Source organism: Tauraco erythrolophus, chromosome 9, assembly GCF_009769465.1.
Source record: "Tauraco erythrolophus isolate bTauEry1 chromosome 9, bTauEry1.pri, whole genome shotgun sequence".
Lineage (NCBI taxonomy): Eukaryota > Metazoa > Chordata > Aves > Musophagiformes > Musophagidae > Tauraco > Tauraco erythrolophus.
This window is the reverse complement of record NC_141473.1, coordinates 23,994,920-24,020,938: the sequence shown is the minus strand read 5'-3', so window position 1 is coordinate 24,020,938 and position 26,019 is coordinate 23,994,920. Positions and strand designations below refer to the sequence as shown.

The window sequence follows — 26,019 nt, the reverse complement described above, 5'->3', positions numbered from 1 at the left end:
TTACGCAACAATTCACAGAAAGCAAATCCTGCTAATTTGTAATTGTATTGAAAAATATCATCCTGTTTTCATTTGTTCTGAATAACTTTTTCTGAGCATTTATAGCACATTAAACTAATTCAGTACATTTTACACACCATACTTTGTAATAATTTGTTTGGTACATTTAGTCTACAATGTCAACCACAATATGTCAACATGAGCCCTTGGTACCTCCACCGCTATTTAACTAGTGCTAAATAAAGATGGCAGTGATTCATCAAGGTATAATATGGTTGAGAAACCTGCAGAAGCCTCACGATTTTCCCTCAGACAATTGAAAACACTGACTGAAAATCATACACCAGCAACACTGTTTTACCAATATACTGCAGAGAATAAAAGCCCTAAGAGGACAAAAAGCAAGAAATGGTTCATCTTGAAACAGACAACAGCGAATGATTGGGCTAAACAGAAATCCATTAAACTGCTTAATAGTTTAATTTAGAAAGCATTAAAACTTGTTGGTAGCCAGTTTTATCATTCAAAGAAATGTTGTCCACTGAGACACTGAAATGCAGAATCACACTCATATGTAAAAAAGAGCTCTCAGAAAACAAATCATTCACACTACATGATGTTGCTAAAAGTGAGCAGCAATAGCAATTAAAGTAATAATAGTGTTCTTGAACCTTACATAGCACATAGTCCAGAAGGACTAATGGTTGAACAGGTAATAAGGTAATGATAGAAACACAAGAAATCTACAGAAAGAAACTCTTGAGCGTGCTTGAATATCACAGAAATATCACTGGATCTGATTCTGGTGCTCACCTCTGTGGACTAATAGTTGGGTCAAGGACAGCCAGCCTCCAAAGAACTACCATCTCATCACACATACTTGCACAAGCATGAGCAGCGACTTCTGACTGGCCATTGCTGCGTCCTGTGTGGCCGCTAGCACTGCTGTGTGATGCGGATGTTCGCACACTGTACCACCATCCCGTTATCTGCAGAGGAAAATGTTCAGTGGAGTTGCGTTGTGGCCAAGAACCTCATCTCTGCTCTCATTTAACCTCATAATTACAAGGAAACATGATCTGTAGCTCATACCATGTTTTCATTTGACTCCAAAATAACTATAAGCATTAAAGCAGTATTGGTTTGGGAGAACTAAGGGCGTCTCAAAATTTCTCCAGTTAGAAGGCACGTGCCCACAAAACAAAATACTCACAGGAGGTTCTCTTACTAGATGCCTTCACACTTGCAGGCAAAAAGTGAAGAAGTGTGAGAAGTGAAGCATTTGCCTCCCCCTGCTCAAAGCTGAGGTAATGTGATTGAGCAATAAGGAAACTTACACTGCAATTTATATTACAGAGTGAGATCAGTGTTCCAAACTGTCAAAAAAAGCCTTTTTCCTAATACTATTTTTTTAAATGTCAAAAAATTTATTACTTAAACCCACCAAAAGACATCATCTACAAAAATAACAAAAGAATCTGAGATTCTACCACTCAACATAAAGATGACAGCTCATATGTGATGTACATTATCTAGAAAAAAAACAAACATTACAATAAATCACCTTGACTGGGCAGAAATTAGATCAAATGTGCTGAACAAAAGAGTTCAGACTCCATATATTCATGTTAAAAGGACTGAGGTATTTTGGGGATATAGCGTTACCAGGCCATCACTAAATCAGCACAAGAGCAAACTGTAACATCATTTTAGCATGGAGAAGCACATGCTCATAATGCATACAAACTGTTAAAAAAAATATCAGCTACAGACTGTACAGACACATGGCACCAGCCACTGGCTCAGCATGGTTCCCCAGAATTTCCCCCACACACACAGAGCGAAGAGATTTGAATACCTGCTCATAGTTGAGACATTGGTCAGTCAGAATCTCCAGCAAAGGAGCTGCATTGCTATCCCGTCTCTTAAACATCTCCCGCACAATGGAAAGCAGGTTCCAGATTCCTTCAGGCTCCCTTCCTCGCAGGGGACGCAGGAGACAGGCCCACTCGGCAGCAGCTGGTGGCTCCGTGGAAGAGAGATACATTGAATTCACATCACTGTAGATAAAACAGAAGAACAGGGATGAGAAAAAAATTAAATCAATCACAGCCATAAAAAATCCTGAGTACATTCTACATCCAGAAGTATATTTGCAGCTTAAACGGGACAGACGTATAACCTAAAAGAGAGGATGCATAACGAGACTGAGAACACCACATAATCAAGGTATTGTGCAAATACAGTGCGCTCTACGGAAAAAACATTGGACAAGCTATGCAAAAATACAGTCCAGAAGAGTGATCAAACTAAGCATCCTTCAGTTCATGGCACCACATAAGGTTACAGGATATACAGCGAATGAGCTTACGGATTACATGAATACGACATTTTCCCTTCAATGGGAAACAGTGTACCTGAAAACAACAGGAGAGGGTCCACAGAATTTATGAAGAGTTTTCTTTATGTTGTCACTCAGAGTAGATTCATCTAAGTACCAGGTGCTTTGGTCTGATGCAGAAGGTCCAGCAGTGGGATCTTGACAAAAGAATAACACATTTACAGTCAGCAGGCTTTGAAGATATCTTCCTCTGTGTGTCCAACCACAGAGATTATAGGGAGTTTACAGGCAGCATTACTCAGTTTATTTCAACTGTTGCAGAACTATCTCAAAATGTTATCATAACATTACCTTAACCACCAGCAACACTAAACTAGGAAACATGGCTGGCATGTTGAATGGTAGCACTACAACCAGGTAGTCTGGTCAAGGACTGTGCCAACAGAAACCTCATGAAGTTCAGTGAGGAAGAATGTAAACTTCTGTACCTGGGACAGAAAATCCCATGCATCAGTACAGATTGAAAACCAAATGGCTGAGTAGCTGATATGGTTTGGCGATTATGGTGGATGGCAAGCTGAACACAAATCAATAGCAAACTTTCACTGAAAACACAAAATAAAAAAATAAAAATAAAAAACCACACACACAAAACCACAACAAAAACCGAACAACCTGTGAACTGGGGTATATTAAGAAAAGCACAGTTAGTAGATTTAAGGAACTTATTTTATCCCCCTCTACCTGGCACTGGTAAAGTTACACCTGGAACACTGTACCCAGCTTTGGGTCCCCCAGACCAGGAATGATACTGTGAAACCAGAGAGAATACAGTGGAGGGGTATGAAGATAGTTGGGGGCACAGAGCACATGACCTATGAGGTGAGACTGAGGAAGATGGACAAATATCATCTAAAAAGGAGAGCATGAGGAGTGATCATTAACAGCCTACAACTACTTGGAATCACAAACACAATGCAGACACTCTTCTTGGTAGTAGAAGATAATAAAAAAAAGGGTATTCATATTGGACATTAGGAGAAAGTTATTGACCAAAAGGGTAATACAGCACTAAAATAGGAATACTCTGTAACATCTCTGGTAACCAAGACTTGGCTAAGCTAGCCCAAGGGACAGCTAATCCGATCTGGTGTTGCAAACAGTCCTGTTTCAAGTAGGAGGTTGGTGAGGTCCCCCTCCAACCAACATTTCCAGGACCATAACGAATATTGACTTAAAAAGAAAAATCTCTGGTTAGAAAGGTGCATTGCCTGATACTCCCTTCCTCTGCATACACTCTGAGGCATCGAATACGTGTATATATATGTATATATATATACACATCTGTGCATGTATATATGGCACAGCAAGTGCCTATTGCTGTGCCATATATACATGCAAGCGCCTGTACTTATCTCTTTTCCTTGACCTCCACCTGCAATCCCAGCTACATGGTAATACATCAGTTCAGAAACTCACAGCAATGGAAATATATCCACTTCCTATCTGTGACAGATTACTGAAATAAGATATATCAAGGTTACCTGGGGCTCCACACACTGTGTTGATGGCAGTAGACTGAGAAGATAAAAGCTCATCCAGCAAGCGCTGAGCAGTTGGAAGAATCTGAAAACACGAAGCAAACTTTCAACATACACAGTATTTCTTATCCTGATACACCCAGCCAAAGCTCTGTCTGGATTTTCATGATTGAAGCACTCTCATAATTTCAGAAGTATCAGATTCACACAGTCATGTTTTCAGAAAGGACAATAGAGGGTGCTAAAGATTATAAAACAGCAAACCAGTTACATTTTCTCCTCTCCTTTCTCAAAGTAAACCTTTACCCAATGCCTACTTCCTGCATTCACATGCTAAGAAGTAAACAAAAGCATCACAGGTTATTAGTTCCCTTCTCATTTCTTGAGGAGTAGGGAGCCCGCAGAGAGTGATACTGCAGCAAATTCTGAGAGAGATGGAAGGGACTGCAGTCAAGGTCACCATTTTCCTGCACTTTGAATGTTCTTTATTTCTTGTTCCTAAATCACTTCTCTAAAATCCAAGCTAACGGGAACAAAGAAGTAAACTATAAATTACATCCGTATGTAACTTTTTGGTGAGACTTTAGCTTTTTTACCATTCTGTTAGCAAAGAGAACACATATATATATATTAACTCAGAGTCAATAGTAAACTAATGCAATTTCAGCACTAAACTAATGCAATCATAGCTTCTAGACAGTTCAGAGCATAGGCAGAGAAGGCTCACACCTGACTGCAAAATCCTAAGTAGATATACCCTTAACATGCTCTTTTTGAAAGAAAAATGCACAGTAGAAAGTGTTTTTTCCCAAACTAAGTCAGGGCTGAAACCGCAGGTCCATTTAGCCTTTAGCATGCACGCTTACAATAGGTTAGGCATATGGTTAGGATTTAAACAACTTGCGACAGAACATCTGATATCCCCCCCGCCTCTCTCTGCACAACGGCTGAGGTTAAAGACCACACTGTAAAGCAAGGCACATTCAGTACACCTGTATTTGCAAACAACATGGACTCATCTCAAACTGATGGAAGAAAAACAATGCTTCAGAAGGATATTTTGCATTTGAGTCACCTGAAGAAACAAACTCAGCATTAAGCTATTCTTGTACCTTTTTCCACTACTACATAAAGTCACCGCAAAGCAGAAAAGTCACAGGTCTAGGCAATGTCACACCTTAAGGTTGAAGTATCAGGGACCAGCAGTGACTCTCCAGCCATTTTTGCCAAAATATTCACATTTAGTTGGCATAGAAGTACTGGCTTCATGAAGGGAAACAGATCTTGGGAGAAGAACTGGGTTCTAAATTCCAGCTGCTCAGAATCTCTGACATTTTCGTAGACAGGGAAAACACTTTCTACAGAGATTTTGAAAAACATCATCATCTCTAGCTGCATTCCTAGAGACCACCATCCCTTTACACTTGCAAGTAATTCAGCATTATATTACTGTACCATAATGTAAATCACAAGCTAGAAAGAAAGAATAAACCAGAATCATGGTACAGTCTATCCTAATTCTACATCATGTAGTCAAAATACAGTGTCCCAAGGTATCAGACTATGTATCTCCACTCAGAAATCTTGAAGACCAGGAGTGAGACTGTTGGAAGAGTCTGAGGCACATGTTGCCTTTTTCAAGGAAATTACACAACACAGGTTAAGACACATCTGCCAATAAATCCCCATCTTTTGTTTGGCATCATCCATTAGATTATCCGGCAAGATAGTAATAATTAAATTAAATAATCCAGATGTTCCTGGGTGCACAGCTGGTACACATGACCAAAGGAGAAACAAACCCTGTAAAAAGGAGCAGATACAGAATATTTGAAAGCAAACAACTTGCATGCCATTCAGAAAACAGTTAGCACCACTACTAGCCTTTCAAAACCCTCCTTTATTAAGCACCGGACTATGTGACATAAAGCTCCGAGAAAAGCTTTGTTTGTTATGTAATGCAGTAAGAAACACACTCTATTGGGGCTGAACTCTCAACAACAAAAAAGCAGTATTTTTCTATCACTTTCATATTACATGATTCCTGTATTTCCTCTCATAAGAAGATTAGTATTTCTGTAGGAAATTTAGAGGACATTTTAGCAATAGAATATCTCAGTGTCCCAAGAACAGCACCACAATATGAATTTTAGGCACATGCTGACAGTAATTTAACTTCTATTTAAGACATTATGCATGCACTACTGAAATGCGACAAATACCCATGCAGGTCAGTTTTTCTCACCCTCCTTTGGTTGAACCAGTATAAACAAGTTGCTAAGCCCTTCTATTTTTAAAGCAAACGTTTCACAATCACTTAGGTATTCTTGTGTATTCTGTGCAAGTGTTTTAGGCAGATGACATAAATGACCTGACCTTGAACAACATAAATATCTAAGGAATAAGAGAGCAGATTTTGCCTTTGACTAACGACATTTCATGTCTATTACTTTCCATAACCCAAATGATTCTTACGAATCACCAAGAAGCTACACTGGGGGAAGTCAAAAAGTCACCAACTGGGTGCATTAGAAAGTGCCCACCTAAGGCATATACAATACATCCCCTGGGTAGTCTTCTCCTCTTAACTAGCCAAACACACAAAAAAGAAGCAACCTGATTTGTTCTGACCTAAGTTTTTCACCACCATGTATTTATTTTATAGTGTTTGATCTTCTACAAGCTAAGTGCATATTCACACTAATATTAATAACTGTCACTGTTATTCCTCCTTGTAGGACACTTCTAATCTTTTACTCGGCAAAAATGAAAAAAAAGGTCAAATAATAGAATAGCAAACCTGAAAAGGGCAAGAACTGAATACCTTCCCAGTAACTCACAATCAAATAGCACAACTAGTTATCTGGCAACAGAAGACATCATATAAATTGACCCAGAATACAGATAACTGAACTTAACAAGAAGTCAGTCCTATCAATTGTCCCCATTTACCTGTTGTGGAAGTTCACTGATTAGGTACTGAGCAAATTTTTGCAATTGGTCTCTTTGTAGTCGAGACAAGGACTCAGAAACAGGCGCTCGTAAGCATACTGCAGATGCCTGAAGAAAGAAAAGGAGATAGAAACTGCCATTAACAGGTCAGACTTAATGAAGCTGTGTCCACTGAATGGATGAAGTGTCATGAACAGTAGCTATGTTGATGAATATCATGCTTAGTCTTGATGAATATTTTTTTTTTTCTATAATTATGTGATGTGTTGCAGAAAAGATGCAAATAAGCTGTCTAGGCTTTATAAAAACTGGTTTTAAGAATTTCTTTTCAAGGAAACTGCTTTAACAGCTGTGCTTAAGATCTGTTGTTGCTAGCAATTGCACAAACACTGGCAGGGATTTCACAAACCAACCTCTAAAATAGGACATTATTCTTAAAGCTTCTGGCAAACCAACCGGCTCTGTGGGGGGCTGTTTCATAGAATCACAATCACCTCATTTATCTCATTAGAGGTTTTTTTTCTTCAATCTTAAAATCAGCCTCTTTCCATGTCTTAGAACAACTTAGTTGAGAAAAAAAACCACAAAAACACAAAAACACAAAACCAAAACCACCACTAGTTTCTCAACCTTTTACATTCTACAGAATAAAAAAAATGCTCAAATGGCACCTACCTAAAATTTAACCTGGAAACACGCAAGAGCAGTTTGATAATAAAGATGCTTCCGATACTGATTTGTCTACATAGAGCAATATATCTTGGCTTGTAACTTGCTAGTGTCAGCAGTCCATATATACAAACAGGAAAATCCTTTCACTATCATTTTTCAGATAGGAGAAAGGATTGGAGGGAAAAGAATGGGTTTTTTCTTAGAGTCCAAACTTTCTGAGTGTAAATAATGTAAATGAAAATGTTTCCTATCCTCACTCTCCATATCCACCTTTTAAACTGGAACCAATAATTCAAAGCAAAATCCATTTTTTTGCCAACTCTGTACAGAAAGTATATCAATATTCCAATGATTTCACAAGAGTATCAGTTTAAGCCTATTACAATTGACCATAGAATCTGGAGCTAGCATGTTAGCTATAAAATGTTCTGTGACAGCAGAAAATCTTCTGTTCCTTTCAATCATTCAAGCTTAATCCTTCCTTAAGATGTATTTCTCAGCTTCCCAAAGACTGAGGAAATTGATCTGTATGCAAGACTGAACCGTCAACTTGTGTATTTCATGTTGATTCTATGTATTTTCACCTGAAGTTCATTGGGATAAGAAAGACTTTTCACTCTATACTAGGCCACACAGAATACAAGCAGTCAACTAGAAACATAAACTTAACTGACTGTTTGAAATCTACAAGTCAAAATGACACTTCTCTGCCTCAGTATGTGTTAAAATGAACTGATGAACATAAAGACCAAAAGCGATCAAAATTACTTTCCTTCTGTGCTCTGAACAATCATCAGCTGAAAGAGCTTTCAAATCTCATATTTACAAAGACATTTAATACAACAAGACTAATTATTGGTGACCTTTCACTCCTTGCAGAACCGAAGAAAGAATAAGTAATTCTAGCGCTTAAATGAGAAAAAGGAAGGCACCAAAAAGGACCCTGTATCTACCCTTAGCAATTTGTGCATTATCAAAGGACTTTCTGCAGTTCAGAGCCTCAGACAATTCACTCTGCAATCTGCAACTGTGAGCGCACATTTGCACAATCCGTAACCAACCCAAGTGCCAAGAACAATTTCCCTAAAGAGAGTGCACGTTGCATAAAACTATAATGAGGAGAGACTCGAGAAGATGCCTAGGGGAGAGCAGAACAGTATTTAAAGGCCTACATTGTGTATCCGGAAGAGGCAGAGTGCCACGACGTGAGCACACCACTTGGCCCCGGCTCCGCAGGTACAGCTGCATGACGTGATCCTGCATCGGTCAAACATCACCGCCACGTTGTACGCACCTTTGGGCGGCACCATCTGTGGGGGTACCACAGTGGCGCTTAGATGGAAACCTGTTAAAAAAAGTCCAGAGTTACTTTTCTGGTGCTTGGGAGACAGATTCCGCTAGCACGGAAATTTAGCTACGTGCCATTTAAGCAGTCAAACAACATGTCTAGTGACATCCATATAGGGACGGACATGGATCTAGAGACTCCAGCCCTTGTTTCTTCCCAATCAGCTACAGCAGAATATTAGCAGAGAGACATAGCATGTTATAAAAGGTTCAGAAATACCAGCTTTTAATACATTAAATGTTAATAGAAATAATTATATAAATAAATTAACAAAGAAAAGCAGAACTGGATGAAGTCATCACTGAAAAGTGGGTGTTGGTTTGATCACAGGGTTGAAGCTGGACTATACATATTTTCGGTGTGATTTCTATGTTATTTAACTCTAGGAACAGTGTAGAACAGGCCAGGTGACTTCAGAATTATTTCCAAGTCAGTCAACTTTCACAATGTTACAGTGAACTAAAGAAGGCAGCACTTACACCTGAACACTTACTTTCACTTTGTGGCTTCATTTCTCGCAAATGATGTACCTCCTTGCAATTTTGCAAATATCCCACTTTTATAAACCACGTACCCAGAAAATAAAACCCTCTCTTGCTCAGATCAATGGAAAAGAGAAATTTCAGCAATAAAACTTGAATGAATCCAGCCCCATTAATTTGTGATCAAACAAATAAATTATGAATCTCATCTCAGGCAGGATGATAAAGAACTTTAACGAGGCTTGGCTTTGTGTAAACTCACGTAACAATGCATACCAGTTGTACTCATAATGCAGCTTCCTCTACAGATAATAGTTATCCAGAGGCACACATATTTTGAGCAGGAAAAGGCCATCAGGAACATGAATCTTCTACTTGTTTTGAACATCCCTATCACCAGTTAATTATCCTCTAAGAGCAACAAATATCAGCCTCAGAAATTTTTTGCTAGTCTCAACTTCGGTTTTAATGAAGCTCAGAAAGCATCAAGGGTATCAAAGCCATAAATAAAATTCAGTTCAAAAATCTACCTTATGTGAAAAAATGTGTCTTGGGACAGATGACTGAAACAGTTTCTCCACCATCAGCACAGGGAAATACATTATAAATCCACACTACTAAGTTTCTGTTATGATATTGTGAGATTATAATAATGGTGGTGTTCACGAGTGCACGTGACCTGCTAAATCCCATTTAAAACAATGTGCGCTATTTCTCCCTCAAAATACAATCCCCGTGCCAATACAAACTTGCTCTTACCTTGCTTAACCTTTCTATTTCTCCTGTTCACCAGAATTCAAATCCTCTTCCTGATGTGGGTGATTATTTTGATTAGTACACATAATGCCACCCAAATTCTTCAGCCATTTTAGCAATTGGAACAGAATCAAAACAAAAGGAAGCATTCACCACAAAATTACTGCCCTGCTTATTATTAGCTGCCAGTCTGATTTATGTTCCACATTTGGGTGATACAACCCAAACTGTTCAGCTAGTCCTTCTGTTATACTAGAAGTATCTCAGACTAACGCCAAAATGCCCTAATTTTCACAAAGCAAATTAAGCATTTCACAATTGGAATTACAGCAATTCTATTTCACTGAGAAAAAGTAATATTTAAAAGGTGTTAGAAAAGAATGGGTCATAGCTATGCACTCTTACCAAGCTCCTACCACGAAGTTTTTATTTGCCTATAAAGACAGTTAACTGATTAAATGCAAAGAGGGGAAGAACAGTTATAAAAAGAGACAAAGAAAATTTAAGGACTTCAGCATGACATATCATAAGCGTCAACTCAAAACTGTAGCTTGATGAACGTTCTGCCACTGACACTGCTACTTCAAGCAGCTCTGCCCAATTCTTTTGCACCACCAGTCTTGCTGTACTGAACAACTGTTTGTGGGATGGCATGGGAAACCATACCGGGAAAAAATTCTGGATTAAATTAATGATTACTTTTACCAGGAATAATACCAGAACTCAGCTCACTGCACAGCATACAAAAGTCTGAACCTGCCGGGACTGAAAAGGTGACTAGGAGGGGGACCATTCTGGAGTGATACAATACTGTTTAAAGAAACAGTCATAAAATTGTACTTTACAGCCCAAGCGCAACTATTGTCTTCTCCTGCAGACCACAGCTCTTACCCTCCCGCTTAGGTGTGAAGACAAGAATCACATCTACTGCGCTCCTGAGTGACCTAGCCACATCATGGAGACCAAAAGAATGTTTTTCCCTTCCACCACTTCCTGCTCCCACTACCTGATAACAGCTTATCTACTCCATGCATCACAATACATCACAAAAACGTCTGCATGTACCAGTAGCATTAATTCTGCAACTGCACGTAGCCCACCAGAAAAAAAAAAAAAAGATCTATACCCTATTCTTGGCAAGCTCCACTGCCAGGAGACCTCGAGAATGAGCTGCAGGCCAGAGGAATTGCTCTGCCAGGAGTCTCACCCCCCTGGCTACCATTTTTCTTAAATGCACTGTGGGCACAGAGCAAGCTTAGTGCCTCTGTGAAAGCACTTAGACTTTTTAGGCAGAAAGTGCATCTTACGCTTCTTATGAGCACCAGATTTACCATCATGTACAGAACAAATATGTCAAGCAGCCAGCACCAATGTTTCAGAGGATGCGTGATACTGTACAACACACTCACCATGCACACAGAGCACCAGGAGTGACTGCACCCATCGAGCAGGTTTTATCATGTAGCAAAGAAGGGGTAGCAGCACACTGTCCCCTCTGATACTCAATTAAGACACATGGATCAAATGTAAAAGCTGGAAATAATCAACTGCAGCCTAGATTAGGTCCTATGAAACGGAGATGGCTTCTTTTTTAGTCCATAATTTATCCTTCTCATTGCTCTACCCCTAAAACTTAAATCTTTCAGGAAAAGTATCCAAAAGAAATGTATGCTTCCCACTGGTTAAAATCCAGTTTTGAGAATTTTAGGATAGCTACGTCAATGTCTTCTGCATTTAATATTTATTTTATCATTGTGAAATTTCAGGTCTGTTTATTCGTTTTTTTGATGTCCTATTAGTCCTCATGATTTCAGGTGGAAATGCACGGATTTGAAATACTCCAAGCTACTCAATAAGCAACTGGAATGAAAGGATTTAAGTGACCTATGAGTTAACAACACCCCGCTAAGGATGCTTCTTGCAATACAGCCTCTCCAAGCTTTCTTCATTGATATTTGGTAGTTCTGATGCCTTTATAACAATGATAGCAAACACACCTCTGCACAGAATTTAAGAATTTTTTTCTCTGTCTTTCCCAGGACTAACAGAAATGGGAAAATGAGAGCTGAACAAAAGCTTTTAGACAGGAACTAAAGCAAGTCAGTTTTGGACATTTATTTGCTTTAAACCAAGATAGGAGAATCTCTGAAAAGTGGAGACTCAGAGACACTATTCAAGGACATGCAAAGTTAGAATCCAGACTGAACCTGCTGCTGCCTTCCTAAAGAAATTAAGACTATAATAGAAAAAAAGTCCCTGAAATCAGTGACTACAACACACCTATTTGAGAACAGCAATAATGTCTTCAGTGCAAGGAGATGGGTATATGACTGCTACAAAGGGAACATGCAGGAGAAGGTCTACAAAGGCCAACTCTTTGTGTAGATACAGTAGAACACTGTAAAAATGTCAATTTTTGGAATGTGATGAAGAGGTGCTATTGTTCAGAAATTAAAAGATATGTATTTGCCTGTGGACAAAAAATATTATACTGTAAAGGGAAATGGGACAAAGAGCACAAAGCACATTTCAAGCTTTGTCCTATTGATCAGAGTATCACAATGCACTGCCCAATCCCCCTCCAAATCAAATCGCCTCTCAAGGTGTCCTAGTTTTAGCTGGGACAGTGTTAGCTCTTCTTTTTAGCAGCTAGAAGAGCTCCGTGTTTTGGTTTTACTCAGAGGCTCGCTCTGAGAAGAATGCTGGTAGCAAGTTGATGTTTGAGACTCCAAGGACTTTTCAGTGTGCCGGAGTGCAGAAGCATGGCAGGATAAGGGGGGAGCATAGCTGGGACAAGGGGGACACAATTCCCCTTGTGATTTGTGGTGGAACTTAAGATTGAGGGCCAAACTGGCCAATTAGCATTCCATATCACGCAGCGTCATGCCCAGTATAAAAGTGAGGGGCAGCCGGACAGAAGGGCTTTTGCGCTTTGGCTCTTTCGCCGCTTTTGCTCTTTTGCACTTGCTGCGCTTTTGCTCTATTGCCTTTTTTTTTCCTCTTTCTTCCAGCACTCCCACCCTCAGAGTACTATCTCTCTCTGCCTCTCTCTATTTCGGGGCCTCGCGTTCGTCCAGGATTGCAGTTTCGGGATGAGACGGGCTGCGGATAAGAGGGGGTGGTGAGCATCTACACTGTGTATTACTTATCTGTATTAAATTGTTCTTATCTCAACCCACGGGTTTCCCGTTTCTCCTTTAATTCTCTCCCTCATTCCTGAGGGTGGGGGAGGGTGAGTGATCGGCTGTGTGTGGGGGGTGGTCCGGTTGCTGGAGCGGCCTAATCCACGACACAAGGGCTGCTTCATTTCCTGCATTTTTTTTCCCATTTGTCAGTATCTGAAACCCAAAACTCCAACCACACACCTTAAAATCATTTGGAGTCGATGACTGAAATTATATCTACCCCACCTGTGCTGCCCAGCTTCTGGGCTGCTACTCATGGGAAAAAAAATAAAAATCCCTCCATTAGATAAAGTTCCTCTACTAAGGAGGAAAAAAACGTTACTGTTTAAACAAAGTTAACTTCCTTCCCTGCCACACACATAATCCTTTGTCAAGAAGCCCAGTTTCTTTACACGTACTTGAGAAGTTCCTCCCCTGTATCATTCATTACCTCTGCTTTTTCCCTACTCCCCTTCTCTTTAACCAAGCACAGGTTTTACACTAGTATTCCTAGCCTTTGTTCATTTACATTGCTTTACATTTCCTTGCCTTTTAATTTATCACTGAAACAAGTTTCGACTACAGTCTTAGTCTGTATATTAAATACTCTGCTCTTTTCCATTGTGAAAATCCCAGGAATTACTGAATTTCAGCCAATTGCATTTTAACTCATTTTATCTCTCAAACATCTGCCTACCTGAAGTTCATCAGATGCCTCAGAGCCTTCTCAGCATTTCAGTCCTGACATCAGGAGCTTATGAATGCATTCAAAAGTCAGTTTAATCCTATTTAGCTCAATTTTGTTGATGTTCCAAAATTACTATTGGTCTCACTGACAACTCAATATACCTTATACATAAGAAAGTACTTCACTTCCACTCCCAAGAATTTCTGCTATTGTTATTACAGTAGACAACAGACTAGGTAAAATCCTTTCGCATATTTTACCCGATATTCAGATAACAGTTCATTAGTCTCTTGCAATTTGCGTATCTCAATGACTATCTCCTCTTTTCATTCTCCCCAAACTTTTACAGTATGTGTTCCTTTTATTCCCCTTTTGAGGGTCCTTTACCTAAACTTACTCATTCCACTGATCACTGAGAGTTAACTACTGGTACTAGCAACTAAACAGGCCCATAGAAGCCTCTATCTCTCATCACAAGAAAATACAGGAACTTTCCTCCTTAACATTATACAGCTTTTTATATTATCATTTTAATTATTACAACTAGGTTCAGTTCCCACATGCCAATTAATATTCTAATATGAAGGTTATACTTGCAGAAAAAACAAGATATCTGCATTGGATTGACATGGCCCACCTTAACATTCTAGTGTCTTTATTTCATATAATGCCTTCCTGTCTAACAGCTGTCACTGGAAAAGCCAATTCAATATTCCTCTTTACTTCAAAGGATTTAGTGAAAAATGCAGAGTCCAATTCTTTGTTTAAGATAAGATTAGTCCCTATAACCATAAAACATAAAAAGAACAAGATAAGTGAGGAGAAGCAATAAAACCAGCTGTCCAGCAACAGGGATATTCTTCTGCCAAAATACTACATTAGTAACTGTATTAGTAATATTAAAATTATTTTGCTACAAGAACAATTAAACCTTGCAAACCTCCTCTCTGCCACATATGCACTTTAGGCAAGGAATTCACTTCATCAGACCACTAGAAAACCGAGTTCTCTGTATCAATGAGAAATCTAAGCATTATGGAGACCAAGGCATTCTACCCAGTTTTTTCCAAAATGCTGAGACAGATTAAGGATTTAATTTCCAGAACATTTCTGGCTTTTCACTCACTTTCACAGCTGAGCTGATTGAGGCTGAAATAAACATAGTATTTAGCTCAAGACACTACAAAGAATGCATGTGGTAGGGAGTTTGGTCCAGGATGCCAGAAAAGCTCGTTTTGAGACATGGTCATACCACTGCTGTCCAACTCAGATATGGTTTTAGGAATTTGAAATATCTAGAGACATGGAGCTGCAATGCTCTTACCTATCTGGAGAGGGTCTTTGACAGCCCTCACCCGGAACAGCTGCTCCCCTCGCTGGAACTCATCTGCACTGCCGTTTGCCAAACACGAGTACAATCTGCGAGATACACATAACATGTCAAGATCAGCCCGTTTTTGAGAAACTTCACATTATTATCCTCTTGCATTCTTTGCTGGCATGGCTTTTGAAAAATCCTTCTTATCCTAATCTTTAAAACAAAGTCAAGTTCTCTTCTGCCATTTCTCCATTACAATTCAGCCATAAAAATCACTGGTCTCTTCCTAACTGAGTTTATAGCCACTGGCATTTCTAGGAATTTCAACCTAAGGCTCTGAAATACAAATTAATTCATAGCCTAAAATTAAGCTTTATATATAGTATAATATCAATTCAAAATCCCATGTTAACATGTCACAGTAAAAACTCCTGGTATTTCTAGATGAGTCACCCGCATGCTCACAGGAGTTGGTTGTTTTTTTTTTTACATCTGCGCTCAGCAGAATAATGAACATGTATAACCAGCTGGTTTGCTCTATTCCCCCACAGGTGATCTTACTAATTACACCAGCACTCCTGACATCACCTCTCCCATCTGATACCAGAATGCTAGATGAACACATCTAAGAACTTTCAGGACGATTCTTTCTAAAAGAGTGTAATATCACTACTTTGCAAAAAAATTCTGAATGCATAGTTACATGGGTAGGCCTCCGATAGTATAAAAGCTTCAGCAAAAGTACTTTGGTAAAAGATCTAAAAGCACAGAGTTTTTTACTACGTACTTACACGAGGTATGTGGAAGGATAAGAAATACAGTAATTCTCTCTGACTGTGTCCACTCTGATCACTGATGTATTCATCAAATTCTGGTTCTCCTACTTATACCAACAAAAGGCTTGCACAGCATACTGAGCTAGCCCTCCCTGGCAATTTCTGAGCCCAGTTAAAGCTCCAACTCAAGCAATAGATTCAAATGGAAAGAATACTGGGTAAGACTAAAATAAGGACAAAACTCTACAACCAAGTTACTGCCAGGCAAATTAAAGGGTGCGTTTATTCTGCTATCATTTCCACAGAGGCCCTGCACGTGTACATGCTTTTCCTGGGACACATGCAGGGCAGCTCAGCCCTAAATAAAACCCTGTATCATAGCATATGCCACAGTAACCCATCCACATATTACAAAATGCCCATAAGAACAGCAGAAGCAGCAAATATATGGGACATCAACTGGACAATGATTCTCCTCTAGGGAACAGAACTTTTTCTTAAGCATCAATGACACATAAATAGTATTCATTACCTGATATCTTCCTCATTTTCTGGGAAACTCCAGAAAGCAATTCGAAGCTGCAGTTGCTCAGGCACTGGAGGATAAACTTTCTCCACCACCTCGAATGGAATGTGAAATGCAACCTGTTTTGCAGACAGTTCCACCAATGGGATCACCAGTCCATCTAGCAAGACAAGAAACAAAATGCAATTAGCCATTCAGAGAACAAAACTCATGAGAGGCTAAAGAGATAGGAGCAGGCAGCTCTTCCTCTCTTATCTCACCAAGTTAAAGGACCAATTTTGATGGACAGTAAAAGGCAGCACAGATATTTTCTGAAGAATTGCCTGCCAACTTTATGTTTGTTTTCAGACCCCTAGGGCATGGGCACATATTCCTAAAAATACCAGTCCTTTGTCAGGAGAGCTACATTAGCTTAGCAGACATCAGCAACTCAAACTTTGTCTCCTGACAAAACTGAAGCCATTTAGCAAGACTTAAGGTAACCAAATATTTTTCACATATTTCTGTTAGAATATGGCAGCAACGTCCTGCCAATACCAGGTGATTACACAGAGAAGAACTACTACGGTGTATATGCACAAGACAGCAAATGGAAAGGTTATCCAGAAACCCCAGCATTGACGTTTTTGGTAACGTTCAGTATTCAGCATTTGACAAGATTTTCATCTCACTTAGTATCTGTTGTTTTATTCCACTCACCACTACCTTTCGTATGATACCTGTCTTTATATTTCAAGTTCTTTACAGAAGCAACTGGAAATTCACATGTTTGTACAGTGCCAACTACACTGAGCCCATGAGGATCTCAACCGAAGGCACCAAGAGCTTTACAGAAAATTTAACCACCGTCTTTCTACTGAACTAACTCCACTTTCTATGTTTTTAAGTGCAGATGAAGTCTTCTTACAATCCGGCTGTGGGAGAGCCCCACGCTTCTGCCTCACTCTGAGCTAGATTACACTCTACACAAAATGCCAGATCTGTCTTTCTGCAAGCACCTCACTGCTTTACCGAGATCTCTTCCTGATCCATCACCACAGCAGTCTTGGTTCTCCCATCTTCCAAACCCTGTTGCCAAGAACCTAATTAATTCAGTTTCAGATATTTGATGCTATGTCTCTTCACGTCCCTAACCGGCTTCTAAAACACCACCGGAAGCCAGAATGTAAACCAATCTGGCTCCCAGCCTTCCCTCCCCACTGGCCTCCAGGCAACATATCAAACGAAAACTTAAGCCCTGATGTCAGTAAGCGCTTTCTCACCCTCTGCCTAGAGACGCCCTCCAGTCCAACAGCTGGGAACCAGATAGGAAGGGAGAGGGCTTTGAAAGTGCATGCACACAGCATCTCCCCCAGTACTGAGCAGACCTGTCGAATGAAAGGATTGCATAAATATGGAAAGAAAATACAGTTTTCAAACACCCACATTTATGATTTTTTGATTGCAGTGATATTAGATTCATTAGGCAGAATTTACTTCACCCAGACAGAGTCAAGTCTTTTACTGTCTGTATTATTTCTCCATCACTAGTGACTTTTACTCTGTTATAGACAGAGCCTCTGTTTTACAGTGCTATAATCCCATCCACAAATGTGAAGGCAGCAGATTGTAAAATGAACAACGATGGAAAAGCAGAGTGTCCCTTTCTCTACAGCTAGCAGATAAACAAGATTTTGGCAGAAGAGTCATCTCATTTCCACTTTTGACAACAGAACAGGTGTAAAGCTTTTGTCAAGTTACTAAAATAATTTACTATTTTAATCAGTCACTAAAAAAAATTACTGTTTTTAATTAGTGCAACATAGTCAAATGAATTAGGCTGCCCAGGGAGGTGGTTGAGTCCCCATCCCTGGCTGTGTTTAAGAAAAGGGTGGATGAACTACTTAGGGATATGGTTTAATGGGAGATTAGGGACGGTTGGAATGGATGATCTCTAAGGTCTTTTCCAACCTAGAAAATCTATGAAATCTATGAATATCATTGCTGCTATAACAGTAGTAGGTAACACAGAATGTCCAAATTGAAGTAGTTTAATACTTGAATTTACTCCAAGAAATTAAAGGAGATATATTTCTTGTGGTTTTAACTGCACTTTCTGTATGGAGGCACTTTATCTAAGTCTTTCATTACACAACAACAGAAAAGAAATAACACCTAAACAATCTCTACAAGGTACAAGACTCAAAAAAGACTTCAGTACCGGGTTAAACACATGCACATTCTTCAAAGAGCTGCAAGCCTGCAGCCTGGATGGCTTTCCTTTTCACCAGGATTTGGTGCTGGGTATGAAGGTTACACTAGAAATGCTAAAGACAGACTGAGTTGACGAAAAAGCAGCATTCTGCTTATTATTCTCTCAGTACACCTTACTCTTAAACATATTTTACTATACTGTTGCAGTGGGTTAGGACACACATACAATCAGTTAATAGGTCTCAATGGTACTAGTAGAGTAGTACTGGTACTAGGAGCAGTAGTATCTTCATTGCAATTACCCTCCAGTCCCTCCATTACATAGTACGGCTGCTCTCTTTCAAGATAAACTAAACTAGCTCAAGAAAAACACTTTGACAAGTGTTATTGAAATTACCTCTCCTGAGAAAAAAGTTCTTCCAAGCGGGGAGACAACAGGAGCCCTCCTCATCTGCTTCAGTGCAAGTCCAGTGCAAGCCAGCCAGCTTGAATTTATCAGTTTTACCCAGTGAACCCAGGTAACAGGCTGACTTTGCACTGAACTCGTTAACTGACTCATCAGCTGTACTGTGTTAGTAGTCATCAGCAGAAGACAGGTGGCCAATTATGTAGCATATCTATCATAAGCCACAGTCAGACATTCAGAGCACACAGCTAAGAAAATTTCAGAATAAGGTGAAAGCAGTAAAACCTGGTGAGGAAAAAATAATCTAAAAAGCAATAACCTTATCTATAAGACTATACATCTCTCTAAAATGCTGAATTTTCTATAAGGAAAAAGAGTCACAGAAAAGAAATGGTAGAAGATAACGGAGAAGTAGAAAATAATTTTTCAATTATACTTTAAGGGCAGGTGAATTGACAGTAGCTAAACTTGGCCCACAGTGTAAATACTAAAATTAAGAAGTTAAAATTCCCAAAGTTTCAAGGAGGTAGTCCCCTATGTAGATGAGGTGTGAGAGAGACATTTATTGAGGATGCTCTCAGCATCGGAGGGTCTTTTCCCATTAGGTTTTCTGTGAAGTCAACTGGACAGTCTGAGTTAGGTGTTAAATTAGACTCTGAATACTCTCCTTTGAGTCTTGAATAAAGAGAGATCCACTCTAGAAGTTTCTCTCTAGATACACAAATCCACAGTTAGTGGACTCATACCTACTTGTACCAAAAGTTATCATCAATAAAACAGACAAAAGGTACTCTCAAGTACTATAATAAATATATTCTGAGCAAGAAAAAAGGAAAAGTCTGCTAACAAAGAAAAGGAGAAAGCATTGTAGCTTCTGCTTAGAAAGCAAAGATAAGGACAGCAAGGAAGATTGCAAATTTAATATAAAAAATGATACAGTAGTGAAATCAAAGATGTAATAGAAAATTGACAAATCTGCAAGATAAATCTATCCGAGGGAGGATAATCTTAAAATGCGAAGCAAAACTAGCAAGAATCACTGCTTTCTCTTGGGAAGCAGACATGATGACCCAAGGAGAACAAAGGAAACATTTCAAGTCTTGGAAGAATAGAGTCACAGGCAAAGCATAAGCAACCTCAAACAATTCTCACTTACAGGTTAAATGACTAGCAAAACCCAGGTCAGGAAGGGATTTTGAGAGGTCGTCTAATCTATACCTCCTACCTAAAAGGCAGGATCAGGCATATCTAAACCACTCTGAATAAATCACGTCTCATCTACTTACTGCCACGTAGAACATGCAGCTTTAATAAGGACTATCCTACCCTTTTTGCTATTGTTCTGTGTGAATTACAGGTTTGATTTTTATAGCTGTTTTATAATAGCTAAAACTTTAGCATAGACATAATTATTCCTGCCAAAACAACAACAACAAAAACCCAACCCCCAAAAAGGCAACACAAGCTATGTACACAAACATGCATTTTCACCAGAGGAAACAATTTCTGTGCCAGCAGGGCTTACTGACATCGGAATGCGTGCGTAGCTACATTGCTTAACCTTTCTTACTATAGGGTGTGTTGTAACAAGTTGCAGCCAACAAGTATTCGTAAAAACAGATCATGTTCAAATTGAGCTATTTTTCCTTCAGTTCAATAATCCAGTTTCCATGACAGACAAATAGGGAAGAAACTGCCTGAATAATTAGCAAAATAGGGGCCATGAGAATATCAAGGAGTTATTAAATGGAACTGAAACAAACCAAACTGGGCCAAGCACTGAATGTATTCGTTATCTAACTACAATATTTCCATAGGGTTACTTTCATTTGACACATCCCTAAAAATAAACTATATGTACTAGTGAATAAATACAAATGCAGGTGAACAAATCTCACGGTACGAGAGAAGATGCAGTCCAAAGACAGGATGCATTGTTTTTGCTATACATACTTTCAGAGAAGTGGCATGTTAGACTGTAATGTTTTTTTTAGCAATTAGTCTACAGCTTTGATTTTATAGCTATCCCTGGTCCCCATCTCACACTTCCCCTCACCTTTGCCTCTGGCTTCAGTCCAAAATGTAACAGAGTAGAATAGAGTAATACAACCACACATAGAACAGGGAAATGAAGAAAATTAAGTGAGGCATTTCCAGTATCAAAAGCTGCAGCAAGAACAGCAGTAAAACTAATAGGAAATAAGCAAAGTGTAATTTTGACCAGTGAAGGAGGTATTGGGGAGGGTATTATAAAACCTGTTTTACATATCTCGTTTAAAAAATGGTAAATATTACATTTCTTTTTACAGGATTTGCCATGTAGAAAGATAAAGCTGTTACTGTAGAATGTGTTTTTTCTGCTTGCTTTATTTTAGTTAAGTGCCTATTGGTAAAATGCCCCTTGACTTAAGTCAGTGACATACTCTCTCCTGATACCCATTAATTAAAACCAAAAATGCTGAGAACTCTCAAACATGAGCAAGCAGAGCAAGCATTACATTTAACCGCAACATACTTCAGTCAAAACTCTTCAAAAATATCTGGTTTTTTACTGTTTTCTTTTTTTTTCTTCTTTTACATCTCCTTCTAAAATTCTGCTGTTGGTTTTACTTTATTCTCTCATTCTTTTTTCCTTTCTAGAAATTTATTCTCGGAGTTGATGTCTTTAAGAAGTACATGCCAGACCAATATATTCCTTCAGGTCTCAACTGCTGCAACAAATATTAGAAAACTTCACCTTTGTCTTGAACTCTGCAATATTTGAAGATGAATGCTCTGAATATACTTTTAAAAAGTTTCCCACAGTGAACATTGCAAAATGAAACATAAGCTTGTTAATTAAAAATTTACTCTTCATTTCAAATAAATTAGGTTCAAGGTATTTAGGCCATTACTTATACTTCTTTACTTGTTCCTCTTCCATTTTACTGCATAATCAACACCCTACAAAAAACAAGATGTGTTTTTAAATATAAACAAAATTCACCTCCGAACTGAGGATAAGACACGTGGTATGCATCAGAAGCATCTTGCAAAAGTCTGCAAAATAAGATATTTTCTCTTCCTTCAAAAGCATTTCTCATCCAAATCTCCATCCACAAGGCTCATTAACTCTAGATCTCTTTTCAAAGAGGCATTTAATTAGGAGCAGAACTGATTGAACGGGCCACAGACACACCACTACCAGTCGGTTTTCTGTCACATTAACCTTTTGTCCAGGTAGGTCGCAGCCCTATTATTATTTCCCACCAGAAAGGGAATACCTTCAGAAGCATTTAACTAATATACTTGGAGCCTATGTAACCAGTAAGGGTACATTTCTGTCTGCTTGCTGCTTCGTGGCTTTCAAGCACAGACTTGTGAAATGGGTAGCTAATACTTGTCCCATATAATTTCCCAAACTTCCAGCAACCTTATTAAAAAGTACAGCACATCTATAATGCACTACTAAAGAATGTATAGAAATGATGGAATATTAAGAGCATTCTTGAATAGTTCTGGGTTACAATTTTGGGAGTAAATCGGACTAAGCATAATTAAATGATGCAGTCACAAACAGGATAGCTATGTTTAAAAGAGGTAAAAGGAAAATTCTCCATCTGAGCAGAAGAGATATTGCAGTCACTCTAGCCTGCGCTTGTAAGACTTGTAGCATATGAAGACTTTACTTGGAACATATGAAGTAGTGAACCACAATCACCGAGCTCCAGAAGGAAACTAAATACTTAACATAAAAAAAGCAAATGAAATAGCTAACATGATTTTAAACAGAGAGAAAAGAGAGAGACAACATACCAGCACTGAAAACAAAAGAAGCAGCATTCACTTTTAAACAGCCATGCCACAATGTTCCAAAGTTAGGGGAGAGAGGATTTGGGATAAAAGAGTTCTAACTGAATTGAACATGAGAAACTTCCATTGCAAAGGCTCACAGGCGAACTGCTGGAGCAGCTATGAACTGTAGTAAAAGAACAATTAGCTAGACATATGCCAAGAGTAGACTATCTGATGAAGCACATTAGATAACGAAGAAAAATCTCACTCAAGATGCTCTCTTTCAGGTCTGTATTCTGATTCTTACAATTAGTAACTCATTTCCCTTCAAAAAATCACCACTCTGGATTGTAGGTGATCTTTTTGAATCATGTGGCTGGTCTCAGTGGTGTTCGTAGTGGACACCTACATACATACACCCATCACAGATCGCTCCAGCACAATTAGAGCTAATGGGTGCTCTTACGGCAGCCCAGCAGATGTGCCAAGTACTGAATAGGCACCAAGAATCAACTCGCTTGCCCCAAATAGAACACAAGAGAAAAAAATTAAACTAGCAAGCCAAGGGGTGAGGACCCCAAGACTGAACCAAGATCCTGCAATATCAGACCCTGACAGCTGAACGGAGACAATGAGCTGCCCCCAGCAACCAGACCTGGTCTAGCTTGACTACGTACAGAACAAAGCATCTGAAAAGCTGAAGACACAGTATAATATTCAAATACTGACTCCCAGCTGTCTTCAGTTAGCATTCTTCTGCTTCAGATTAATAATTCCATGCCATTTTATACTGAGGGGGAAAATCCCACAACATTCTTGTAAAAAAAACGCAGTATTGCTAAAAAGTAGGAGTTTTCCTTTCACAAATTAGGGAAAACAATGTGAAGATACATGTTCTTGGTTCCTCAACTATTCAAGCAGTGTCAATCTTAAAAACATAAGCAACTCCTTTACACTGGGACACCTGTTGTACCAAGTCAGAATAAAGTTTCAGCTCTTTGTTCTGAGATACTACCCACTCCAGCCCAACTCCCTGCAAAACATTTCAGCATTCACAAAGCCAGCTGCAACAACAAATGGAGAAGAGTAGCCTTTGGTAAAAGTCATCTGTGCAAGTTTTTCACAGGCGGTGATGGACCAAAAAGGTTAGATAAGACCAGAATAGGGATCAAGTGATGGAGAAAGGATGCTACAAACACCGCTGCTGATTGATTGTTAACCAAGCTTGCTCAGAAAAGATGACTGAAGGGTGCATTCTGACTTGAGGGTTCCTTTGGTTTTGTTTATGCTTGATGGTTTTGTATTTTTAAAACGTTCACATACTCACAACAGGCTAGCAAGTGCAGCTAAACTGAGCCAGAAAAACAGCAAGGACAGGGCACTGTAACCCAATTATCAGTATTTCAGGCAGTTGGCCACAGGAAAAACTCTACAAATACAGGTCTCTCCACTAGGGTTGTACAGCAGGATGATATTCTCACTAGACAAGAATGAAAAAAAAAAAAAATATACACACACACATATACACCTTTTCTTTTTGTAACTGAAAACATAGCCCTAGAGAAAACTAAGTGATCAATAAGCTAGCAAAATGCTCCAGAAAACTAATCCAGATCCAGTTAGAATCACTAGTATGTTGATATTTTGCAGAATAAAGCAAACAAAAAAGAACTACCAGGGCTACTGAGTTATATTTGTCTGTCCATGTAATTCAGCTGTTAAATTTGCACATTACTCTTCCCACTGCCTGTAGATAGTGCAGAACTCTCAGGAAGGAGACTTATCAACTAAATATGGCCTTTTAAATTTAGGAACAGGACTGCTTCTCTTGTTTGTTGTTTTCTTCCTCTTCCTCCACTGCCACAACCCCCGTAAGGTTACTAACAGTATTAAAACCTTAATGAGATCTGTGTTTACAAGACTTTCTTATACCTCTTATTCCCCACCTAGAGTTATACAACTCTATCTGGATCCCATAACTGTTTCGCAGCAGTGAAATTACACTGAGAATAATGTCACAGGGCAGTAAACGCAGAGATATATAAGATCCCATTGAAAGTGAAAAGAAGAATGGGGGGGGCGGGGAGGGGGAGTGCATCAGCCCTAAGCCACAGAATGACATTTTTATGTACAAAACAGTTGAGAAGACGAATAAGCAACAGAACTTTTTCATTAGCGTTTACTGGATAAGACTGATGAGATTCATAGCCAAAACCGTTAAAAATACAAATCCCAGATGGGCAGATTACGGTCCAGAATTGGAAACCTCACACTTAACTGGCACACTGCAGCGACTATTACTACACAAATTCCGTTACAACCATCACAATAACGTTGTAAGAATTGCTTTTTTTTTTTAAATCCAATATAAAAAGGTTAGCTTTATCACAGAAGAGGGTGTCCAATTAAACCCCCAAGTCTCTGCCATCTACAGCAAAAGCCATAGCACCGAGTCAAACCTCAGATCGATTTGATTTCTGAAATTTGCTTAACACTATATCACAAACAGCTCATATATGTAAGTCAAAATATTTATGGCTCAAACTATCTTTTTGTTGCTGTATTTACATTTCCCTTCAAAACAGAGAAGCATATTATTTGGCTGACTGCACAAACATACCCTGACACTATGACTTCTGTTTCCACGATTAATACATTTTATGAAAGAAGAATTAGTTTCCTCTATAAGGCAGACCTTAAAATACATCAAAAGATAAAAAAATAATACTCCTTTTCTGTTTTGCACACAAGCCCTGTAGATTTGCTGAATACAACACTAAATCGCATTGTGGATTCAGAGTGGATGAATGGAGGTGGTTTTTTCCAAGTGTTAGTAATTTTAAACCTGTTAAGGCTTGCAGTTTCCCTTCTGGTCATCTGAACTATTAAAAAAAAAAACCATTTCTGAGAAGCCCATTTTACATGGTTTTCTACACTCGCTCTCTGCATGTATACAGAGCTAAAAATAAACAAACTAAAACCAGCTGACTTAACTTTGCTTACCTGTGGAGAAATGGCATCATCATTGTGCTAACATTGAGCACAGAGACTGCATCTCAAAACAGTTTTTGTTAAAGAATCT

General features: G+C 39.0%; 1 protein-coding gene across 1 annotated transcript in view; it reads right to left on the bottom strand.

The window, feature by feature from the left end:
* The window catches only part of ZSWIM8 (zinc finger SWIM-type containing 8), a 66,506-nt gene that overhangs the window by 23,524 nt on the left and 16,963 nt on the right, over positions 1 to 26,019 (bottom strand). The window contains 8 exon segments of the mRNA XM_086616732.1: positions 814 to 989; positions 1,859 to 2,060; positions 2,418 to 2,538; positions 3,886 to 3,967; positions 6,835 to 6,942; positions 8,679 to 8,851; positions 15,269 to 15,363; positions 16,571 to 16,724. Of these exon segments, the coding sequence (XP_086472858.1) occupies positions 814 to 989; positions 1,859 to 2,060; positions 2,418 to 2,538; positions 3,886 to 3,967; positions 6,835 to 6,942; positions 8,679 to 8,851; positions 15,269 to 15,363; positions 16,571 to 16,724 (1,111 nt within the window).